The sequence below is a fragment of the Piliocolobus tephrosceles genome, chromosome 1 (assembly GCF_002776525.5).
Source record: "Piliocolobus tephrosceles isolate RC106 chromosome 1, ASM277652v3, whole genome shotgun sequence".
In the NCBI taxonomy this organism is placed as follows: Eukaryota; Metazoa; Chordata; class Mammalia; order Primates; family Cercopithecidae; genus Piliocolobus; species Piliocolobus tephrosceles.
The window spans coordinates 189,350,841-189,374,665 of record NC_045434.1 but is presented as its reverse complement, the minus strand read 5'-3'; the positions used below and the strand labels follow the sequence as shown (position 1 = coordinate 189,374,665).

General features: G+C 47.4%; 1 protein-coding gene across 3 annotated transcripts in view; it reads right to left on the bottom strand.

Moving 5' to 3' along the window:
- The window catches only part of PHC2 (polyhomeotic homolog 2), a 117,930-nt gene that overhangs the window by 3,253 nt on the left and 90,852 nt on the right, over positions 1-23,825 (bottom strand). The window contains exons 1-6 of one of the 3 annotated variants that reach the window (XM_026457190.1): positions 23,591-23,819; positions 8,043-8,245; positions 6,237-6,366; positions 5,419-5,533; positions 4,161-4,302; positions 2,965-3,241 (exon numbers count right to left, since the gene is read on the bottom strand). In XM_026457190.1, coding sequence (XP_026312975.1) covers positions 2,965-3,241; positions 4,161-4,302; positions 5,419-5,533; positions 6,237-6,366; positions 8,043-8,195 — 817 coding nt within the window. In that variant the 5' untranslated portion in view covers positions 8,196-8,245; positions 23,591-23,819. Of the gene's footprint in view, positions 1-2,964; positions 3,242-4,160; positions 4,303-5,418; positions 5,534-6,236; positions 6,367-8,042; positions 8,246-23,256; positions 23,495-23,590; positions 23,820-23,825 lie in introns of those variants that run through there. The other 2 variants (XM_026457191.1, XM_026457192.1) reach the window with 2 other exon arrangements.

Sequence of the window (23,825 nt, the reverse complement as noted above, 5' to 3'; positions counted from 1 at the left end):
AAAAAAAAAAAAAAATGCCCAGCCTCTCCAGATGGCACATGACGCTAAAATTAAGAAATGGTTTCTAGGCAAAGATTAAATTCGGGGCACAGTCAAGAAAACATGGTCTACAGATTAAACTTAGGATGTGACTTAAATCTTTTTGTTAAAGACTTCAGAAAGATCTAAAATGATGCCTCAAAGAGCTATTCAACAATCCAAAGGCTCTCTATGGATTTTCTAGGCATGCCTCACAGATCCTCTTTTCAACAGCAGGGTTTCTAAGAATGTGAAGGGCACTGTCCGTGCTGCCCCTCAGCTTCAGAAGAATCCCAATGCAGACAACAGCTTATCCTTGAAGATAATTCTGGGTGTGTTTTTTGTCTAATGGAATGGACCCCAACAAGATTCCCAGAAAACTGACAATTATTTTAAGAAATACTGAATTACTGGCTGGGTGTGGTGGCTCACGCCTATAATCCCAGCACTTTGGGAGGCCAAGGCAGGTGGATCAGAAGGTCAGGAGATCGAGACCATCCTGGCAAACACAGTGAAACCCCGTCTCTACTAAAAATACAAAAAAATTAGCCGGGCGTGGTGGTGGGCGCCTGTAATCCCAGCTACTCAGGAGGCTGAGGCGGGAGAATGGCGTGAACCCAGGAGGCAGAGCTTGCAGTGAGCCGAGATGGTGCCACTGCACTCCAGCCTGGGCGACAGAGTAAGACTCCGTCTCAAAACAAACAAAAAAGAAATACTGAATTATTTGATTTAAGAGTCAAAGGTAGGCCCAGTGCAGTGGCTCACGCCTATAATCCCAGCACTTTAGTAGGCTGAGGTAGGTGGATCGCCTGAGGTAAGGAGTTTGAGACCAGCCTGGCCAACATGGTGAAACCCCATGTCTACTAAAAATACAAAAATTAGCTGTGCGTGGTGGTGCGTGCCTGTAATCCCAGCTACTCGAGAGGCTGAGGCACAAGAATTGCTTGAACCCAGGAGGCGGAGGTTCCAGTGAGCTGAGCTTGCGCCATGGCACCCTAGCCTGGGTGACAGAGCAAGACTCCGTCTCAAAAAAAAAAGAAACAGAAAAAAAAAAAAAAAGAGTCAAAGGTAATATAACATAAAAGCAGGAAGTAGGCTGAGAAAACGACTACACTGAAAATACAGGCTACTTTTCACAGAAAAGGAAGGAGAACTCAGAGGGCTGAGCCAAGAGAGAAATCACTCCCAGGCTTTGAGTCCCAATTGAGGAAATGCCACCATAAACCCTAGCGGATTTCGGAACTGGAATGGATCAGAGACTCTTGTACGCTCCCTCTTTCTGCCCTTTTTGGATGGGCATGTCTGTAATGGTTATCCTATGTTTGTCCCACTGTGCATTGAGCTTGTGGAAGTAAGCAGATAGCCTCTCTCTGTAGTTCTCAGATCTTCAGACTGAGAGGACCTATACTTGGAGAACTGGACCCCAGGAGCCTCATTTATGCCTGGACTTCAAACTGCTGCTGCCATGGGACCAAACTGTTGGGGATTTGGTGGGGTGAGGGTATTCTGCATGAGGAAGGAACACAAATTTCTGGGGGCCATGGTGAACTACATGGCCTGTCTCTGAATGGTGCCCAATAATCCTTGCTTTCCAGTTCATGCCCTTGTGAGTCTCCTCACACAATGAATCAGACTGACCTGTGTGACCAATAAGATATTGTAAAAAGAAATGTAAAAATATATATATTGTGAAAATGCCAGTACGTGGCTTCGGAGGCTAGATCATAAAGGACACAGTGGCTTCTACCTTGCTCTCTTGGATCCCTACCTGTGGGGAAAACCCACTGCCATGCATATCATGAGAACACTCGAGCAGCCCTCTGGAGAGGCCCATGTAGACAGGAACCAAGGCCTCTTGCCAACAGCCAGCCCGCAGGGCAAATCACGTGAGTGAAGCACCTTGGAAGAGATCCCACAGCTCTTCAGTATTCACATGACCTCAGCCTTGGCTGATACCTTAATTGCAACCTCATAAGAGACCTGAGACAGAACTGCCCAGGAAGCCACTCCTGAATTCCTTACCCACAGCAACTGTGTAATAAAAATTTGGGGGATGAGGAGATAACATACTAGGTTAAGTGACAGAGCCAGAATGTGACCCCAGTTCTGTGTGACTCAGAAGTCTGTGCTCTTAACCACACTGCAGTCTCTGAGAAAGAGGCTTGTGGTTGCCATGAATACCTGACCTGGTTGGTGTATGAGTGAGACTGGCAGAAAAACAGTCATGCATCCAGGCCCCACTGAAGGCATTTGTGAATGATGTAAGGCTTGCCTCTTACAGCTGGCTCCTAGATCCTGGGCCTCACCACCACGCAGGGCTCCACCATGCAGGGCTCTGTGCCATGTCTGGCCATGCCACAGACTTCCCTATCTTCCTGCCTCTGCATGTGCGCCCTCCTGCAGTTTCTCCATCCAACAAAGGCACACTTGTCTACTGTCATTTAGTTTACATTTTCTTAAATTTTTTTTTTTTTTTTGGTAGAGACATGTCTTACCATGTTGCCCAGGCTGGTCTTGAACTCCTGACCTCAAGCAATCCTCCCACCTCAGCCTCCCAAAGTGCTGGAACTATAGATGTGAGCCACCACATCTGGTTATTTTCTTAATTTTGATGTTCTTGACACATATCCTACACTCTACCTGATTCCCGTCCTAATCTCTCCCAGGAGAGAGAGAGTTAATTTTATTATCATCTCTGTATTTCACACAGACCACTTACCATGCCAGAAAATATACAGAATTACAGCTATGGGATATTTATAGTTTGCATTCTATGCTGAATATAAGCAGGCTCTTATAGGCAGGGAGCTCATCGCACTCATCTCTGCACCCCAGTTGCTGAACCTGAGTCATTAACTGAACTACCTAATCCTCCCGGTGGTGGGAGGGTCTCATTTTCTCTTTCCTTGCTATTCCAGGGAGACATGGAATTTCCAAGGGTCTTACCTGGCAGAGCGCGGATGAATTCGTAGACGTCTTCTACGTTCCACTTGGTGGGCTCACTTGGTAGGAAGTGGTGTCCCATGCCCACCAGGTCCCGCATGTGCATGTCGGGGAGCTCCAGGTCCCGCTGGCCTTGTCGCCGGCGGGAAGTAGATGAGCTAGCTGAGATGGGTGACAAGGGTTCCTCATAGCTTGAGTTATCTGAGCAACGGCTGGAGTCTTCCTGGCTGTGTGTTAGCTGCAAAGCAGCAGTAACCGAAAGGGGCACAGTGCCTGTTGGCTGGGAGCAGAGAGTTTTCTTCAGGATGGGGAACAAACCATCTCTAGCAGCAGTGATGGACAAAGGAGGTATTTCTCCTTTTTCTACTTGGCCTACTACACTTCTGAGTTCCCAGATCTAACAGCATCTTCCATGCTGTCCTGTCTCCTATCCTAGGCAGGAGTTAGTCCCTCTCAGTACTGTAGTGTGTACCACACAGTACTGCAATTATCTTTTCTAGACACGGGTTTTAAAGCAGGGCTCTGTGAGTTCTAGGAGGTGATCATAGTGCCACTTGAAATGGCATGTAAAATTTCTTCTGTATGTACATTTTGGACCATAGCTTTGGACCATTTTTAAGGAGGTTTAAGACAAAAACAACAGGCAAAATTATAGATAAGGTTATGAAACATCACACCACGCTGTGGAGTTCCTTTAGGGCAAGACTGTGTCCTTAGAGCTTAGTCCTAACAGAGTTTCTGGCATACAGCTGGTGCTAAAAAATGTTTAACAACCCACGTTCCTGGTACAGATCTTCAAGAACTCTGTGCCCTCATGTTTGGGGAGGCAAAAAGGTGGCAAAACAAAGGGTGGAGGCTGCCTTCTCACCCAGCCCTCCATGTAAGGCAGGAGGTTACCTGAGCAGCCCAGGGGAGACCCTATTTCCGCGGCCCCAGAAGCCAAGGACGGAGGCAAACTGGAAGGTGGGGTGATGTTGGGGCAAGGCCAAGGAAGGGGGCAGGGAACCCTGTAAGCACCGTGGGTCTAACTGAACGGACCTACTGGGGTGCAGAAAGCTCAACTGGACAGGTCTACAAGGAATGAGAGCACAGTAGAGTGCGCTGAAGTCAGCAGCTGGAGGGGACCATGGTGTCGAGGGCCACGAAAGGGAACTGTGGGGACTGCGGGGATGGAGCTTCAGGCTCTGCCGACCTCTTACCTGCTTCTTGGTATCCTTAGTAAGTGGTGGCAGACTGGCTTTGCTGGCCCGACGGCGGTTGTGGGTCGCAGCTCCTGCCTTCTGCAGCTTGCTCCGGTCTGAGTGGAAAAGTCCCACCCGTTTGGTGCATCCCACGTTGTACCTTCAGGGACAGGGGAACAGGGGATGTCAGAGCAGTTGTCATGCTTATGGGCCGTAGGCACAATGAGCACAGCCGAGCTGTCTGACAAATCTGAGTCCATCTATTGGTTCAGATCCTAACTCCATCACCAACTACTAGCTGTGTGACTCTGGGTTTAAGTCACTTAAGCCCTGATCCTCCGTTTCCTGATCTGGAGTTGGGGGTAATACCACTCACTTTCTAGGACTGGTCTTACAACATGAGATTATGTCTGTAAAATGTTTGAGATGACACCTGTACTTGGACCAGGGTGAGAGCTCACACCTGACTTATTCCACTATAAATGTTATCCTGTGCCAGGAAACTACTGTCCACTGTCCTGCTGGGGAGTGGCCTGGCTGCCCCGACAACCTGAAGGGAATGAGGGCTGAAGATAGCTGAACTCTAGCTTGGCGTGCAGAGCACCTCTGCCTGGGACCTAGAGATTTCTTCTCTTCTGGGATTTCAGGGCTTCAAGGTCAGCTGCTGCTTCCATTGTGGTACAAAGACCACACAGGGCTTTAGAACTGGACAAGCCTAAATCCCCAGGCCCATGGCTTATTAGCTATGTCATCTGAGGCACTACTGCTCCTTTGTGCTTTGGCTTCATAACCTGTATAAAGGGACAGCAGTAATACCTGGCTTGGGAGTTATTTTGAAAATGAGATAATCGTATCAATTGACTGTCACAGTGACTAGCACACAGCAGGTTCTTGGAAAATGACAGTGGTTTTTATGATGACCATTAGTGCTCTATGCTGGGTGAAAGCTCACCAAGGGAATGCTGTAGCTGTGGTTCTGGGCAAGGCTTACCCTAACAAGGCAGGGGCTGTCAAGGCTAGGAAAGGCGAATGGATGCCAGTGGGGCCCAGCACTGCGGCTTTTCCTTTGACTCCCTGCTGCTCTCTCCCACCTGCTCTTAGGGTTCTGGCTTCTCATGCTTGTTGAATTAGGGATGCCATCCTGCTTCCAGGTGGGCTGAGGAACTAGGAAACCGGAGAAACCACCCCTATGGGCCTCCTGGGGTAGACTATTAATGGCAGGAGGTGGGACATAAAGTGCAGTCCTGAGGAAATGGAGGGGGCTGGGGCCACTCACCTCTTTGCACAAGCCATGGAACAGAAGCGCTTAGAACGTTTGAACTTATAGGCAAAGTCCACCCGGCCACAGAGCTCACACTTGAGTTTGAGGGGAGCACCCTCCTCTTTGGATTCTGCAAAGTACAGAAATGGGTAGGGTGGAGAATGAGAAATTCCTGCAGGACTGTGGCCAGCCCCACCGCTGGACGTCCCTACTCCATCCTGCCTGATCCTCCTGCTCCCATAGTTGTGACATGCAGCAGCAGTCTAGCGTGGAGAATGCCAGTGGTTCTCACCCCTGGAATGTACTCAAGGGTGTCTGGGGATGCCCCTTGTATACTTGACATTTTTTCTTCCAAGTGCTCTGAGTCTGAGGCAAAACACAGGTGGGGAAGAATCAGCATCAAATGACTGTGGAAGAAAGCAGGAGCCCCCAGGAAATACTCTGGATGCTGTCACAGCTGCTCCGCTGGCATCACCCCACCTTGATCTATGCAGCTGGCTGCCGTGGCCCCAGTCTCAAGGTAGGGACGAAGGGCAGGACTTGCCTGGGGCCGCTCCTACAATCACGCCTAAAACTTGCCAACGATTCCCACAGGAAAAGCCATTTTTGGAATCCTGTGGTTGGCTGGAGGGGGACTGGGGGAGCAGAGGACACATGGTTCCCCTGATTTCCCCTATCCCTGTTTTTGAGGGAAGGAGGCCGAGGTGCTGGGGGAAATGTTTACAGACTCGCTGGCTCAGGGTTCCTCTGAGGACACCAAGAGAGGAAGTGTGGGAGGCCTGCCTTTCCAGCCACGCCGGGAGGCCGAGAGATTCAGGGTCTGAGATGCCCACCTTGCAGATAGGGCTCCTCCATCTCCGAGTCAGTGGTGGTGGTGTGATCCTGCTGTGGAAGTTTCTCAGGCAGGAACCCCTGTGCATACTTCTTCTTGAGGTTCCCCACCAGCAGGGACGAGCGTCCCACCTAGAGGACAGGTGACACGGAGGCCATGAGGGTCAGGTGGGACAGGCTTCCTTGCTATCCATCCTCATCACAATTACACGTATAAAGTATCCAGGCACAGAGACCAGCCCTCATCAAACCTTCCCCCATGTCATCATCCAAGTGTGCCGGGCTCAAGGCCCTATTTTGCTAGTTGGCTCACGAGGTAAGATGCTAATGGGCAAAGTAAAGGGATGGCTTCTGTCCGGGACCAATAGATGGCTCAGGAGATAGGAAAATATCTATCCCAATAAGAGTCTAAGGCTGAGATGAGGTTTCCCACAGTGCCAGATCAAGCACCAAGACCCAGTGCCCACACATCTCCAGGCAAGGACAGAGTGGAGTCTGTGTGAGGCTGTACATATGCAAGAGAGAGACTCAGCACCCGTTTTCTGATTTTTTACTGTTCTCCATCTTACCCCAATGCCTGACCCAAGCCAGAGGTACAGGCAGCCACAGAGGACAGCAGGAAAAAACAGACCCTGGGCCATAGAGCCAATGACCTCTCAGTTGTCAGAACCCCAGAGCAGCTTTTCATGTTTGGATCTTGTTTTATGGCCTTTGTTTAGGCAGCCTGGTAGCCAGTCACGTGGCACCAACTCTAGGGCGATGCTGGGGGTGGTATGCAATCTGCCTCCACCCCATGAGATCAGGTGGTTTCTCGTGTTACTCTAGGAGGCCCAGTCTAACAGGGAAGGGATGTAACAGAGCTAGAGCCACTTCTAGCTCAGGTGTTCCAGGTGGATTTCTTTGCCGCTGGCCTTGGACAACCTCCAGTGGGAAAGAAGATAAGAAGCTGTGTGTCTTTTGGCATTGTACAGGAGCAGTTCACCCATCTCAGTTAATCAAGCTCTGCATCTTCTGGGGACTAATCAAACCACTCATGGAACCAAAGAATGAAGAAAAGGCAGATGGTATCCCAGAAAGGTGTCTCTCCAACAGGCAGATACTTTTCATCAAAACAGAGGCTGGTGTGCCCCTGGCTCTGGGCTCCTCCACACCCACAGGGCAGCACCACTGTCTCCAGTCCACAGTGCACAGAAGCAGCTCTGGGTGCTTTGGTCTAATAACCCATCTTCGTGGCTCTTGGATATTTCCTGTTAGTCTTAGGCTTCCCATTGTGACCTTTCTGACTGCCCCTCAACTCCCCTTTCAAGGCTCTGTCCCCAGAAAACAAGCTTCAGGTTGTGACCCTGTTCCCTCACATTCATTTCTGATATTCATTTCTTGAGAATTCTGTTCTGTGCAGTTCCTTTTGTTCCTAACTGACCGAAGTTTTGCCATTCAGAGGTTTTGGCATTCAAAACTCAATGAAATCTAATTTCCCAAAGCCCATCATCTCTCACCAAATATCCCACAGTGAAGTCTGTTTTAACCAAGGGTTCACACATCATCAGGCAGGGATACACCTGAGTTTGTGTGTGGAAACTTCTAACCAAGGATCTTGCCAATCATTCCTGATCACTGACCCACCCCTTCTGGACCTTGGAAAGATAATCCTAGAAAGAAATGGCTCTGTATTCTTTTGGGGAGGAAGTTAGCAAGGAAAGAGCAAATTGTTCACATTTTCAGAAATTTTACATGGAAATGTAAAAATATTCTAAGACACATCCAAAATATACTTAAAAAAAAAAAAGGGGAAAAGAAGTAGTCCGTACCGGGAAAGGCTCCGCCCCCTCCTGGATCACAAACCCTTCGATAACATGCGTCAGGATTTGGGGTTTCACAATGGCCTGTGGTGGTTTATTCTCACCATTCTGGGGGGCAGTGCCGGCGATGCTGGAGGCAGAGTTTCCGTTCCCTGAGGTCATGCCGGGGCTGCTGAGGTCGGTCAGTGCATGAACAATGCCCTGCCCTGTCTCTGCATGAGAGAGAGAGTAGGAAAACAAAGCAGGGGAGATCAGAACCAGAGTCCATGCCCAGGGAGGGACAGCAAGGACTCAGACTGCGCGCGCCTGGCTTTTTCCGTGGGTCCAAGCGACAATGCAAACCAAGCAGTCCCCTCCCCTCAGTGACCCATTTAAAAGTGGCACAGTTTCAATGGACACATCAAGTATGAGTATAGTCAGTTCTACAACAACGCATGCAGCTAATCAGCTAGCAGTGTTCCTTAATTTCCCAACCGTGCTATGAACAGTTAACCCGGTTAAACAGACGGGAATTCTGTTTTCTGGGAGTTAAGACCTTGGTCGATACTGATTTGAACAAATAAGGTTAATACTCAGTTTGAGGGAGAAAAGTATTCAAGGTGACATCTAATACAAGGACAAGAAGCTGAGCTAGGTATAGGGCTTTCAGTGTGATAAACAGAGGTTAAATGAAGCTTCTATGAGGTTCCTTAGAGGAGGGATTTTAAGAGCCCTGTGAAATGTCAAAACACGGAACCCCAGAAATTGATGCCAAGGGAATGTGGGGGCTGAACCCGAAGTAAACACGATCATGTAGATTTGACTATTCAGACTGGTTATCTGGGGTCAGTGCATTGAAATATGTAGAGATTCCATTTCTCTGCTAAGAAGGCTGCTAGGCAGAGCTGAGATTTTCTCTGCTGTTTCTGCTGAGTTGGGTGCTCTCAAAATCAGGCCTCAGCTCCTTATCTAATCTGATCCTCACCAAATCATAGACCCTCTGTCTCTCTGTGGACAACCTTTCCTAATTCTCCTTCCCATGGGCCTGCTAGCCTTCCCCTAAAAGACCTAACAGAGTGCTCCAGAAAGTGAGATTAGGTGCCTATACACAACCACACCACAGTGGACTTCCTCTCTTCCACTTCAAACAGCATCTCTCATGAGCTGTCTCATTGTCTTAGACGTGCAAGACTTCATCTCCTCACTTGTGTAACTCTCTCCCGCCCCCTTCCCAGGGCTGTTCTCTACCACCACCAACTGCCCCGTGAGCTGAGGTTGCCTTTAACCTGGAACTTCCTAAAAAAGAAAAAAAAAAAAAAAAAGAAAAAGCCATTTCTTTATTGCAACAAGTCCATTAACATAAAGCATAGCCCAGCGGGGTATGAGTGATACATACTTTAAAAATGATTTCAGCACACTTGTTAAGTATCTTTGCATAAAACTTTATGAAGATGCTCATATTTCATGTTAAAGATCCATAATACCACCACAGAATAGGAATTGCTTGTGCTTAATTATACAGTATGGAAAAGTCAAAACAGATACATTGTCAGGCACGGCAACTCACACCTGTAATCTCAGCACTTTGGGAGGCTGAGGCGGGTGGATCATGAGGTCAAGAGTTCAAGACCAGCCTGGCCAACATGGTGAAACCCTGTCTCTACTAAGAATACAAAAATTAGCCAAGCATGGTGGCGCGTGCCTGTAATCCCAGCTACTCGGGAGGCTCGGGCAGGAGAACTGCTTGAACTCAGGAGGCTACAGTAAGCTGAGATCGCACCACTGCCCTCCAGCCTGGGCGACAGAGCAAGACTACATCTTGCGGCGGGGGGGAAAGAAAGAAAAGGTGGTTTATAACTGGTTCACAATGGGTCTTGGTCCACTCAGGCTCATTTTTTTTTTCTTTTTTTGAGATGGATTCTCACTCTGTCACCCAGGCTGGAGTGCAGCGGCACGACCTATGCTCCCTGCAACCTCTGCCTCCTGGGTTCAAGCGATTCTCCTGCCTCAGCCTCCCGAGTAGCTGGGATTACAGGCGTGCACCAACATACCTGGCTAATTTTTGTATTTTTAGTAGAAACGGGGTTTCATCATGTTGGCCAGGCTGGTCTCGAACTCCTGAGGTGGGTGATCCACCTGCCTCGGCCTCCCAAAGTGCTGGGATTACAGGCACAAGCCACCGCACCCAGCCTCAAGCTCATGTTCTTACTGGTGGTTCTAATGCTAACTAAACCAGGATTAACCTTCTTTAATGAACAAGAGTTGACTATGACACATGTCTTTACTATTCAGTCCTCCATAATTCAGCTATATAATAAACTTCAGAGCTGAGCAGGGGCCATCTAAGAGAAAGGACCAATGATTTTTTTGTTTGTTTGTTTGAGACACAGTTATACCAGTAAGTTAGAAGATTTCCATTAAGTGCCTATATTCACTTGAAAGAAGGTTTTTTTTTTTTTTTTTTTTTTTTTTGAGACGGAGTCTCGCTCTGTCGCCCAGTCTGGAGTGCAGTGGCCGGATCTCAGCTCACTGCAAGCTCCGCCTCCCGGGTTTACGCCATTCTCCTGCCTCAGCCTCCCCAGTGGCTGGGACTACAGGCGCCCGCCACCTCGCCCGGCTAGTTTTTTGTATTTTTTAGTAGAGAGGGGGTTTCACCATGTTAGCCAGGATGGTCTCGATCTCCTGACCTCGTGATCCGCCCGTCTCGGCCTCCCAAAGTGCTGGGATTACAGGCTTGAGCCACAGCGCCCGGCCGAAAGAAGGTTTTTAAACAGCTTTGGCTTTTCTGTAGAGATGGAAACATTTCCTTTCTTTTGAAATTCGTCTTTCCAATTGCAAAGGTGTCTGAGAACTTGAGAGCTTGTCTGGAGGTTCTAGCAGGGGAACGTGGCTACTCGTATGCCCTTGACTGAGGGACGGCCCTCCTGTATGGGATGGTCGTCCTCTTTGACCCAGAACACTGGTTCAGGAGGGACGCACATGGAGCAGTGAAGGAGGAAGGGGACACCTAGCCAGCCAGATCAGCGGAATCAACTCTGCCAATCAATGGGGTGACAGGTGTTGCAGCCAGATGGCCCCTCACATCCGTGTTTGAGAACTTAGAAAAAACCCCTTTCCCTCACAATCTATGAATCACTAGGAGGAATGAGTTGATGATTCAATCAAATTAAGTTTCTGTGCTTTTAAATTTTAAATATTTAAGTCTGCCTTTACACAATTACATTTTCCCTGCTTTTAGGTTTTGCATATGCTAAGAAACATCTATTTTATTTAAAATGAATGACTAACATAGAAAGATTACTATGAAGGCTAAAATTTTATTTTTTAGGTGATGGCTATTTCCTTCCAATTACAGCCTGGTAAAATATTCCCCGATGAGTCTAATGAACTGCAGATTATACAATTACAGGATTGGAAGTCTGGTTTGATCTCTTACCAGTGCTTGAATATTTTCTGTAATATGCCCACCCAATGATTTTCTGGCATTTATTTGAACCCTTCCAGTGACAAACTCACCACTCTGGAAGCAGTTTGTTCCCACCTTGGATGGCTCATTAATGATTCCTTATATAATGAGCCCAAAATCTGTCTATTAATCTTGGCCCAATTATCCTCATTCTGTTCCTTAAACTCACAGAAAACAAGACCAATCAGATTTGTCTAACAGGCAGAGACATGGGCTTAGACCTGGCTTAGAGACTGGTCTCTATCACTGAGTAAATTACAGGCAAGTCATTGTCCCTCTCTAAGCCTTGGCTCCATTGGCTGTGAAATAAGGATCCTACGCCTACCTCAGAGTGCTGCTGTGAGGACTAATGAGCCAGTGAAAGGCAGCGCGTGCTAACTTAGGAGGAAATGCTTGAGAATGCTCCTGGTGTCATGAAGGTCGTCACTCATGACCACAGTCTTATCTTCTCTCCTCCAGGCCAAATCCCTTCTGTTCTTTCAAGTATTTCTTACATAAAAAGGTTACAAATTCATCATCCTAGGCCCTCTCTGCCTACATCTTTTAATATCAGGTACCTAGTCAATACTAAGCATCATCTGTCAGGTGTAGTCATGTAAGAGATCTGGTTAGTAAGATTTTTGGTTTTCTGTGTTTGCTTTAAAGACAGTCACACCTCTGACTGACAGCATAGGTAGAAAGTAATTGGTAATGCCCTTGTTTCAGTTTCATGAATTCCTCCATGGAATTAATCCATTCTCCTCTGAATTCTGGGATCACTCCCACCTCCTGCCTCTTGCGCTGATATTCATCAGAAAACAGCCCCTCAGACCTTGTCTTTTATGGGATCCCTCTATCCTTGCTTGAGTTCCCTGCCCGTGTCACCCCTCCTATCTCAGATCTATGCCTATTAATGTTCACTGTGAGACAGAAGATCCCTCTTGAGGTCAGATTCTGTCCTCATGCCAGATACATTCGTGAACAGATATAGTCACTAGCTCAAAGGCTACAGAGCCAGTGCTTAACTCTGGGAAGCAGAACTTTTTGGAATTTGAGGCTGTTTTTTTAAAAAATCTTGTTAAGAGAGAGAACACACTAAAAAACTCTTGCACCACATTAGAAACTATCACTCCCCATTGTAACCCAGGGCAGATCAACAGAGAGACAGAATCCAAGGGACAGATGGGAGAGTGTTTTATGAATATACAAAGGTTCACAGCTATTTCGCTTTGCAGTCATCCTGTAGGCCAATAGCTCCTCATCTGCTTTAGTAACAAAGGAGTTTGGGCTATTCCTGGAATGACCAAACACAATCTCGCCCCCTGCCAAGCTCAGCACACTGAGATTAATTTAATCTGCTTTCTGCTCTCCCAGACGGCTTTGCGGCTTTTGGGGGAAAGCAGCTTAACAGGGAAACTTGCAGAAACCTGCCCTGCTGGCCCTGAGGCCAGATAAAAGAGACAAAGAAATACTCTGAATTTGGTTCCTTACTCAATTCCCTTGACCAGTTCAGAGGCTGTAAGTGCTGCCGGGGATTCCCACAGGTCTCAAATGCCTGTATACAGTCAGGCACCTGAAACCGAAAGGCAGAGGCAGGATAAGGCGGGTGGGAGAGGTTGGGGGAGGGGAGTAAAGCCAGGCTTCAGTGGGGGGAAGGAGGAGTTAGAATCTTGGCCTTTAGTTGACACTGACCACAAAGGGCCAAGTATTCCGGTCAGAATGAACAGAGCAGCATGTTCCATGGAGTCTTGCCTAACATATGTGTCAACTTCTAGGCTGTTTCTCATTTCTGGTCTCATTCACAGGCTCTGGTAGAAACAGCCCTTACAGGGGTGGGATAAAACAGGAATGACCACTCAGTTCCTGTTTGTGAAATTATCTGCTTTGGGATTGGTCACGTCTCCTAAGCAGAGCAGACTTCTCTAGGCGGGGGCTACCACTCACTCAGTCACCTCAAGATCTTCAGGGGCTAACCCCATGTCCAAAATATGATAGGTGCTTAATGATCATTAAACTGGAATGTGTGGCGTCCATGATCTCAGTCTTCATTGTCTACATAAAGAGCACAGGGCTGCCTAGTGCCAAGATAAGCAATGTGGCACTAGCTGAGATTTACAAATTGCTTTCTGAAGCTATGATGTTTTGAGAGCAGCTAGGCTGGTGGGACCTGCCTACCAGAGCAGCATTTCTAGGTACCTGATTATGAAGAATAAGAGCTATTTTTTTGGCCCATGTCTTCCTGTGACAGTGGGGATTTCCTCAGCAGAAGAGACCTATAGGCAGACCTCTAAATTCCCTGTCCCCTTTGAAACATTTTTGCCAGAGCCAGGCACTTGCCAAGGCAGGATGACCTCTAGAGGCAGAGGCAGGGAGGCTCCTAGGACCAGTGGGTTGATGTCCAGAGCAGATGGGCTCTCCAGCCTGCTAAGGACAGACGTCAGGCTAACTGCCAGTTAGGCACAATTGGGCCACTTCAGAGCCAGTTCTGATGTTCGATTGAGTATCCCTTATCCAAAATGCCTGGGACCAGAAGTGTTTTTAATTTTGGATTTTTTCAAGTTTTAGAATATTTGCATTATACCTACTGGATGATCATCCGAAATCCAAAAATCTGAAACGCTCCAATGAGCCTTTCCTTTGAGTATCATGTAGGTGCTCAAAAAGTTTGGGATTTTGGAGCATTTTGAATCTGGGATGCTCAATCTGTACTAACACTTGCAACGGGTGTTTCAGATGGCCTAGCACTCATTCTATCTGACCCTAAAATAGCCTGAAGACTTGGCTTCAAAGGCAATGGAGACCAAACAGAGCTTCTCCTTCTACCCCCTCAGCTTGGTCAATGGCTGATTTCCACCTTATCATGAGAAGGGAGTATGTATTTTAACTTTACTGTTTGGCTGCAGTAGGAGTATGACAGAGCTTATGAAGTGAATAAAGAATTTAAAGAAGCAGAGTAGATGATAACATGGATCATCTTCTTACAACAAATTCTGCTCAACAAAGGGCAAAACGAGGTCACCTATAAAACACAGAGCACACCCTCCAAGCTCCCAGCACTGAAGTCATGCTCACTGTGCTGTGTTCAGCAGGCCCAGCCATGTGGCCAGGGTGAAGACTGAAGGGTTCCCAGGGAACCATTTGCTCTAGAAACCGCCTCAGTGGAGCACTGCAGAGTGATGCCCAGTTAAACCATATCCAGGAGACAGCAGCAAACACAGCACACACCTGGTCCAAGCAACAGGCCGTACTGCAGTGCGGTAAGCTGAGGACACAGTGCCCAGTCCTCATGGAAAGATCTGGGGCTACACTTTACAATTTCTTCGGTTATATTTGGGCCCCCAAAGAAATTAATGCCACTCTGAAAGTGAGGAAGGTAAGAGATTTCACAAGCACCAGTTTGTTGACACCTAACTCCCGGGGCGGGGTAAGTAAAGGGTAGAAAAGTGACTGAGAGGGAGCTGGGGGGGGGGGGGGGGGGGGGGGAACAGGCAGGCTGAGCTCTATCTGGGACCCTGACAGAGTCCATTAATTAGAGATTCATTTGGTTAACAATTTCTTTAAAATGCAAGTATACATCTTACAGTCATTCACACTTTACTGTGAATTACCTGACTCAGATAAACAGATTGCTTTCCTCCCAATTTAGGGACAGGGGTCGGGGAGGGGGTGGGTAGTGACTGTTTTGGATCACAGGGCACTAGATCCCAGAGGATTAAAGTTAGAAGGGCCCTGAGTTTAACATCTTAAATGTCCTAGATGAAGCAACTTGGCCTCAGAGGTGAGGTGATTTACCCAAGGTCACAAAAGGCAGGCAGTGGCAGAACCCATACTAGAACCCAGTGCTTTAGATTTTTCCAGGTGGGCCACACAGGTGGAGGGAGAGCTGCGCTAATTAGCCATGGATAGCACCAGGGCACTTGGGAAAAGAGGATAGGACATGTAAACTGTATTCTGGGACCTTCTGAGGCAGAGGCCAGATATCACGTGTGGGCTGGAGCATTTGGGTTCGGAAGCACAGGGTGATCTAGATGAGTGATTCCTAAATTGGGATTCCTGGAGGACTAAGCAGGATCCTTGAATCTAGTTAATCAGGACGCACAAGCTGGATTCAATATTTCAAGAAGCCGAAAAGGAAACAGCACATATACATACCTTCCGGAGGGCAAAACACGCTATTATTTAATACCATGTTACCATGTTTCCCAAATTCTAAAATGCGATCAGTTGTTAAGATGACCCATTTCCCCCACAAGGAATTTACACATTGATTATGTGTGTGTCTCAAGTACAGATTGTACAAGTGTACATTTTAGAATAAAACAAGAGCAAATGCCATTTATTTGGAAAACAGTATCTTATAAAACATGCACAAAATGAGCTCTAAGTGGTGGGAAAATTATAGACCCTTCCCACCTGGGGTCCTCTGAAAAGCAGAAGGCAGGGGACGTCCAATGTCTACAGCCTTTTCAGATCTGCTAAGGACAGAGCTGTCAGAGAGCAAGGACTCCTGGCCTTGACACAGCAGGCTGTGGCTCCCTCACAGGGACGCCGCCACTGCCCTGCCCCTCACACCTCCTCTGAAGAACCTCTCCCGGAGAAGGGAAGACGCAGCAGTGACAGGAGGACCCCATGGGGCTCTTTGCTGAGAAAAGTGGTGAGCTTTTCAGTTTGAGGATGACTGAGATCCACACCTGGGTTCCTTGCAGGGGGCTGGCCAGCAGGATGAAGGAGAGGCCGAGCCAGGGGACCCTCTAGCCCTGCCCTCAGCGTCACTGCAAAATGCCCTTGCTGGGTCTGGGTTGAAAGGCTTGGAGAGCTTATTGGATTTTAAGCATCTGGGTTGACCAGCTCCAGTTAAGGCATCTAGCAGGGAGGGGGCTCCTCCCTTGCTGGCAGCCATTACCATACAGCTGACTTTCATGCTGTCTCTCAGGACACAGGCAAAGAGAACGGCCCTTCTGACTCACCCACAATCCCCAGCTAAAGTGTACATAAGCTGAATTGTAAACAGCTGAATGTGCTCCAAGCTGCCACCCCCAGCTATGCAGGAAGGAATCAATGGAGCGAACAGCCACCCTCCCCCCACCCCATGCAGTTCAGGACAACGGGAGCAGTGGGGGATTTCCAAACAGCTGCTTGAATACTTCCCAGCCCACAGGCTGAGGACTGCAAGAGGGGCCTGAGCTCAAACTCAGCAGCAGCACCTGCAGGACCAGAGTGACTTCCACCAGGTCAACACACCAGGGAATAATAGCTGGCCCTGGCTGCAGGGAGTCAGGAGTTTTCAAAGAGTTCTACTTAACCCCGGTGATGGAGGCCAGTCCACTGGTATCCAATGCCAGGGTCGAGGGCTCCCAGATAGTCTCACATCATAGTGCTCCGGCCCATGCTATGATTTCAAAACGCAAAATGTGTAGAACCAATGGGAGAGGTTCTACAGCATACACCAAGATCAGGGGAGATAAAAGGAAGAACGGCAGAGTAGTAAGAGCATGGGCTCTGGAGACCAGACCTGGACTCACATTCTGGTCCATCTTTGATTATCTGTGTGACTTCAAGCACTCACTGCCTGTTCTGAGTCTTGGTTTCTCCATCTGTAACTACAAGGCTCATACTACCTACCTGTCTGGGAGGTTTCAGTAAATATTATATATGTAAAATGCCTGGCACTGAATACACGCAGAAGCTGTACTACATGGCAGTTAAGATTGTGGGATTAGAAAGACTCTAGGTGGCAGGCACAGTGGCTCACACCTGTAATCCCAGCAGTTTGGGAGGCTGAGGTGGGTGGATTACGATGTCAAGAGATCGAGACCATCCTGGTCAACATGGTGAAACACCGTTTCTAGTAAAAATACAAAAAAAAAAAAAAAAAAAAAAAAAAGCTGGGTGTGGTGGTGAGCACCTGTAGTCCCAGCTACTTGGGAGGCTGAGGCAGGAGAATCGCTTGAACCTGGGAGACAGAGGCTGCAATGAGCCGAGATCGCACCACTGCACTCCAGCCTGGCGACAGAGCGAGACTCTGTCTCCAAAAAAAAAAAAAAAAAAAGAAAGACTCTAGGCTTAAATCCTATTCTGTAATGCCGGGCAAGTTACTCTAGGCCCGTTTCCTCATCTATGAAATGGGGTACTTATATCTGTCTTACATACAGCTGTGGTGAGGATGAAATAATGCAATGCCGACATAACACACTGGACTAGGCTGAGCTTGGACACAGTGCCAACGTCACTGAGACCTGTGAGATTAGGAAATCATCCTAATCTCACTCTACACTGAGTCTGGTCTCTTACAGCCCCAGAGCAGGGCTAATCTTTCTGTGGCCCAAACTGAGGTATCTGAGGTTTGTGTTCCTCAGATGCCTTGGTCTATGCCGGGAGTCCTGTCCTTGTAATCTCGAGGTCAGGCTTCAGGAAGAAATGTTACCTCCACTGTGACTGCAACGTTAACAGAAATGCTTCTGCCCTAAAGGGCAAAGCAAAGTCTCAAGTCACCTTCAATGGCTATTAATCTAAAGGACAAGAAAACAAGCACCAGATTCTCTTTCTATGCAGTTTTTTCATAAAGGGGGTTTGAAGCAGACAGTGCAGAAGAATGCTAGAAACCAGAAAAAAGTTAACTTTGAGACAAAGAAAAGGAAGCACTGCTTTACCTAGAAAATACTAAATTTATGTAACTTGTAATGCCAGATGATTTAGTCTATGAAAAGAAATTAGTTTAAAAGGCTAAAAATAAACCCAGTTTAAAGATAAACTAATGGAAGATGGATTTCCACCAGTTTACAAAAGAAATCTAGAAATGTTTAGTAAACTCTCCAGTTATTTTCAGGTTGATAACAGGGAAAGGCAGCCATGTTCCCCAATATGATGACTATTTTTTTTGGTTCTCAACTGCAGGATCACTAATATTGTTAGATAAATGTCGGGGGAGGCTGCAGGAGGGAACACTAAGCCTCAGTTGTCCTACCTATATTATGGACTACATACTCTATACCTTGCAAATCAGTCCTACTGATCATTTCTGCTTATGGAAACATTACTCCTTTCCTCATTATAACCCTTGTCTAAGCTTCCAGTCACCCTATTTTGCCACCAGTCAACTGACAGAACAGATTAATACTGATTACTGGAGGCCTCAAAATGTGGATTTAATCAAATTTTTTAATTTTTTTTTTGAGATGAGGTCTTGCTCTGTCACCCAGGCTGGAGTGCAGTGGCATGATCACAGCTCACTGAAACCTTGACTGCCCAGACTTAAGCGATCCTCCCACCTCGGCCTCCTGAGCAACTAAGACCACAGGCGTGTACCACTCTGCCCAGCTAATTTTTTTTTTTTTTAACTATCTGTAGAGGCGAGGTCTTGGTATATTGCTCAGGCTGGTCTCAAACTCCTGCGCTCAAGTGATCCTCCTGCCTCGGCCTCCCAGGCATGAGCCACCGTGCCTGGTCCCAATTTTTTTTTTTTTTTTTTTAAAGTAGTTGCTTCGTATTAGTTGTTTTAATTTAAAGTGTCATTTGCTTTGATTGTTCAAAAATGTCTTAATATAGCTGTGTGGCTTTAGGCCACATATGGATGGTTTCAAATATGCTAAAGATACCAGTAACTAGGGATAATTATATAGTATTTGAGACATAACAGCCATGCAACTAGAGTTTTAAAAATAACTCAAGCAGTCACGAACTTTCATTTTCTTGCCAACAGTTCCAATATTCAGTATCAGGCCTGGTCCTCCTAATCTACTGGAGAAGAGTTGGTTATGGCATGGCATCTAACAGTCATCTCTTCTTAATACAAATAATAAATTTCACTGCTAAGAAGACAATCATCTGGAAAAAAAAACCAGACATTTGCTTATGTTTTAAAGAAAGTCTTAATAGCAAACTGGGACTCTCTTCAACATCTGGATTCATCTCAGAGCACTGGCAATCTGCGCTTAACAGCAGTCATGTCTTTACCAGATGTAGAAAGAATGTTCTCTTCTTTTGGACTTACCTAAATATCATTTGGAAATTGGAAGAATAGGAAAACATATCCTTTTTCACTAACTATAAAAATAATTTGGAAGGAGAAGGAAAAAAAAACGTTTAAGTTTTCTATGCTGGTCTACATGGTCTTACAATGAATCTCAGAGCAACAGTTTATGACTTAAATTATATGCTGTGTTCCTTAGCATACCTATTTCTTCAAAAACTAGTAATTCTAAATTGTATAATTCTTGACTGTTATAAAATAGCCCATTTCTTGACCATGTCAATTATATTGGACTTTTGTTACTGATGGGGAAAAACCCAGAATTTGTAATAATTATGTCTTGGATATGCAAATGGTTGATTATTTTCCTACCAATTCCCAAAATATCCACATCATAAAGCAGAATTAAAGATGGTTTGCCTCCGAATATCTTTAGAAATATCAAATCAGTGTTCTGATGTGGCTAGTAATTCAAATGAAAAATTTTAAATAAGTCAGTGCTTCAAATGAAGCCTACCTCTGTTTGAGTTGTGAATAAGTAGTTATCTTAAATAGGCAACTTTTTTAAAAAAAAACAGAAAACATACTCAAAAAGGGTTTTAACTGGTGACTCATAGTTTAAACCATGCCCTAAAAACATTTAAAGCATAAATCTATGTGTTCAGACTCCCATCTTGAGGGGTAGTTTAGTTTTGGGTTCCATGAAACAAGGTGTTAAGTTCCCAGAGAGAGAGCCATTTCTGTCATCAGTCCCCATCAGAGTAGACTGCATAATGCAGTCAGTTCTCACCCTGCTTTCCCATAGGGCTGGGGACTGTGGGGAGGTGGGGAGGGTGGGCAGGCTCAGAGGGAGACCTCACTCCAGGACAGCCTCCTGAGAGGTACACAAAAGCCTCTCTCTACAACCACTTTTGTGAGATTCCTCCTGACCACAGAAAATCATCATCATCATCATCATCTTTCAGGAGCAAAATGGTACAAAACAAAGGGAATAAAAGAGAAATTATCAATTATGAAGACTTCTCATTCTCATTTCCCTACTCTCATCTCCAGTAGGTGTCTTTTCAGAAGAGAATCTTTCTATGGCTGGAACTAAATCTGTCTGGAGATTAAATACTGAACAGCCGGGAGAAGTTTAATGTAAATTTAGATTGACTCAAGAAAAGGGAAAAACTCTTGGTAAATACCGTGCTAATGATGAGCAGCATTACAGGAACTGGAGCCACCAACCTATTCCCTAGGTTTTTTAAACTTTATTTTGGCTTGCTGATCCATGCTGGATGAGTGAGGAGGTGGGGGAACTTTGGTAAATGGTTGCTGAACGCCTGCCTGAGGTCCACAGCCTAAGGGAGAACAGAGACTTAGGGGAAGAGTCTAAGGCAGTCAGGTCATCCCCTTTACACATTCACAACAGAGAAAAGTAGAAAAAAAAACACCTACAAGCACACCAGTAGGGGTTCCTAATTCTGAGACAATAATCGTGTTCTGTGTTTTTCCTTATATAAGAAAACGTAGGGAGGGGGCAGCCTATGTAAGAGCATGCAAGGCCAGACGTAAGAAGAGTTCAATTGTGTAAGATTGACCATCTACTTACTCCTCTTAACACGCCCTCTCCCCCTGAAAGATCAGAACCAAGGTATCCAAAGTATCTGAGACAGGAAATGAGTAACACAGGAAAAAGGATGTGGTCTGAAAAAGAGTGGATTCTGGGGCTGAGCCAGAGCCAAGTAACAGACACAGGGTCATAGCTGAGGGAAGGGCTTGGTGGCAGGAAGAGAAATCTCAGGGTCAGTCAGCTTAGACTAGAAAGTTAATGACAGAGGAGATACATCTGGGGAAGCAGCAGAGCACCTTCCTAAGAGGTTCTTCTTCCCTGAAGGAGGCAGAGAATGCAGAAACAATGGCTGATGAGACCCACAGCCAGGAGAATGATGACTGTGACAGAAGGAAAAGGGGCTGGAGGTCCCTCTTTACTCAGAGGGAAGAGTAAATAATATATATGGAGTGAGCTTGACAAAGGTAAATTAAAAATTAACCCAGGACCTGGGAGAGAGTGGAAAGGGCCAGGAGGTGGGGACATGATGAAACACCAACATTCATTAAGCACCTACGTGCCACATGTCAGTAAAGAACAGTTTGGGGGAAATAAGAAGGGGGTGAAAACAGGAGAGAAAACATAGTTGGACAACTGAGAAACCGACTCAAGTACAACAGAAAAGTGGACTAAGAAACTACCCCCTTTCTCAAGATTAAGGCTGGAGGAAAAAGATGTCTGTTCTTCCCTGTGTGCATGGACGAGCCTGGAAACAGATCTTGGGTGGGCTGAGAGGCAGAGCTCATGTGATGAAGAGTGCCTGGAAAGAGCAGGTGCCAAAAGAGCACCACTCCCCATCTGCCCGACCTTCTGCGAAACAAGCCTGCCCTTGTGAGTGAGCCAAGCCAGAGGCCCCAGTTCCCGCCTTGCAGGGGCTGGAACTTGGGTGCAGAAATCACCAGTGGAAAACAGTTTCTCAGCTGGTTAGAAAGTGTGAGTACTCCCAAATGTAAATCCAGATGTTGGGAGCTATTTGTTAAAATCACTTTGATATTCCCCAGTGCCTAGGGCAGTACTTTACCTTAAATGGGAGCCAAATAGAAGTATGTTAAGTCTAACTGAATGAAACCAGAACTACTTAGCTGTGCTGGTATCTTCAGATTCAAGACAGCCTCTTGCCCGATAACCAACACAGTCAGGTACTTTATTTCTGTTCTAAAGTCAAAACGATGCGAAGCCCTACATCCCTTGTGACCTAAACCTAAACCCTCATCAGTAGGGTCTGCCACAGGTCTGTTGCCCTGTACCAGAATAATAGATGGGCGGGTGGGGGAGGTGGGAAGATATACAAGAACAAGAAGGAATTTCCTTGCCTCATTAGCCTGTAATGTTCACGCTGACCTAGAAATCCTGGCAGTTCCAACATTTGGGTTGACTCAGGCGGGGAAGAAAAATCCCAGGTGAATGGTAATTGGATTACCCAGTTATGCTCCAGAGCCAAATGGCTGGAAAAGGCTAGGTCAGTAGGCTCTGGTACAAAGTGACATTATTTTTTAAACCAAAAATGGAGATACTCGGGCTGACAGACAATGGGATGGAATAGTTTAAATTGGGGCTGTCCTAGAAAAATCAGGGACATATGATGGATTTAGGTCGGTAGCTTATTTTGCAAGGGATCCTCTGGGCCCAATATGCTAATGGAGAGGGGATTAACGATCAAACATGAGAGATACCCGAGGGGAAGACTGTCATTGATTTTTAAGGCAAGAAAAAGATGAGAAGAGTGTGTTCCATACACAGCACATGAAGGTACACATCGCAGGTATGGAGTAGGAAGGAAAGGAAAGTTGATCAGAACCGAAACTATGTGGGTGAGATCAGTTCAGGTTATGGAAGACGGGGGATGGGGGTGCGCTGTAGCAGGGCACTGACTGGGGCCCAGGGCTGAGGAGTTCAGATGGTAGCTTCGCCACTGGTTTGCAACCTGACCTTGGGCCAATTATTTCCCTGTCTGTGGACTTCAGTTTAAATAGAGTATCTCACAAATCCCGATTTTAATGTAAAGAAGCAACAAATATAGTCTACCTTCATTTGGCAGAAGAAGGAGAGAAAACGCTCTTCTAAAAATGGAAGACAGACACAGAACAGCTTGTCCCTTTCTATCCAATTAAAAACCTCGTGAGACTGAACTAGATTAAAAACAAAACTCTCCAGCGAAGCTGGAGGCGCCTCCAAGATAGGGAGTCCACCACCAATAAAGTATGGCAGATGCCAGCAGTCTTGCCCCCAAACGCACCGTCCGTCCCCGGGAAGTCGCAGCGGCGGGGAGGCCGGTCCTAGGTCGGGGCTGGGGTGGGGTGTGTGGGGCCTGGGGACGCGGAAGCTGCGGCGCGCCGAGGTGACACAGGGCTTCCAGGGGCGACGGGCGCGCAGGATCCCCAGGCGAGTGAGGCAGGGGAACAGGGCACCTCCCAGGCGCCAAGCGGGCGAGAGCCGCGACTGGCACGGCCTGGCAGCCGCGTAGGCCCGGGCCGCTAGGGGCACCGAGGGCGGTGCCCGACTTCCAGGGCGGCGTGCGCGGCCCCCGGCCTCCCTCCTGGCGAGAACCCCTCCCCCGCCCCGGCACTGACCTGTCCAGGGCCCGGCTGGGCCTGGCCGGGCGGGGCCTACGCAGCCCCTCGGCCGGGCGCCGACTCGCGCGGGGTCCCGGGCCCGGGCGGGCCGCCTTCTCTCCGCCGGGAGCCTCCGAGCCGGGGCCCGGGGCTGCCGCGGCGCATCCGACCGCACCGGCCCGGCCGGCGTCAACAAAGGGCGGCCGGGGCGCGAGGCCGGGACGGGGGCGCGAGGCCGGGGCGGGAGCGCGGG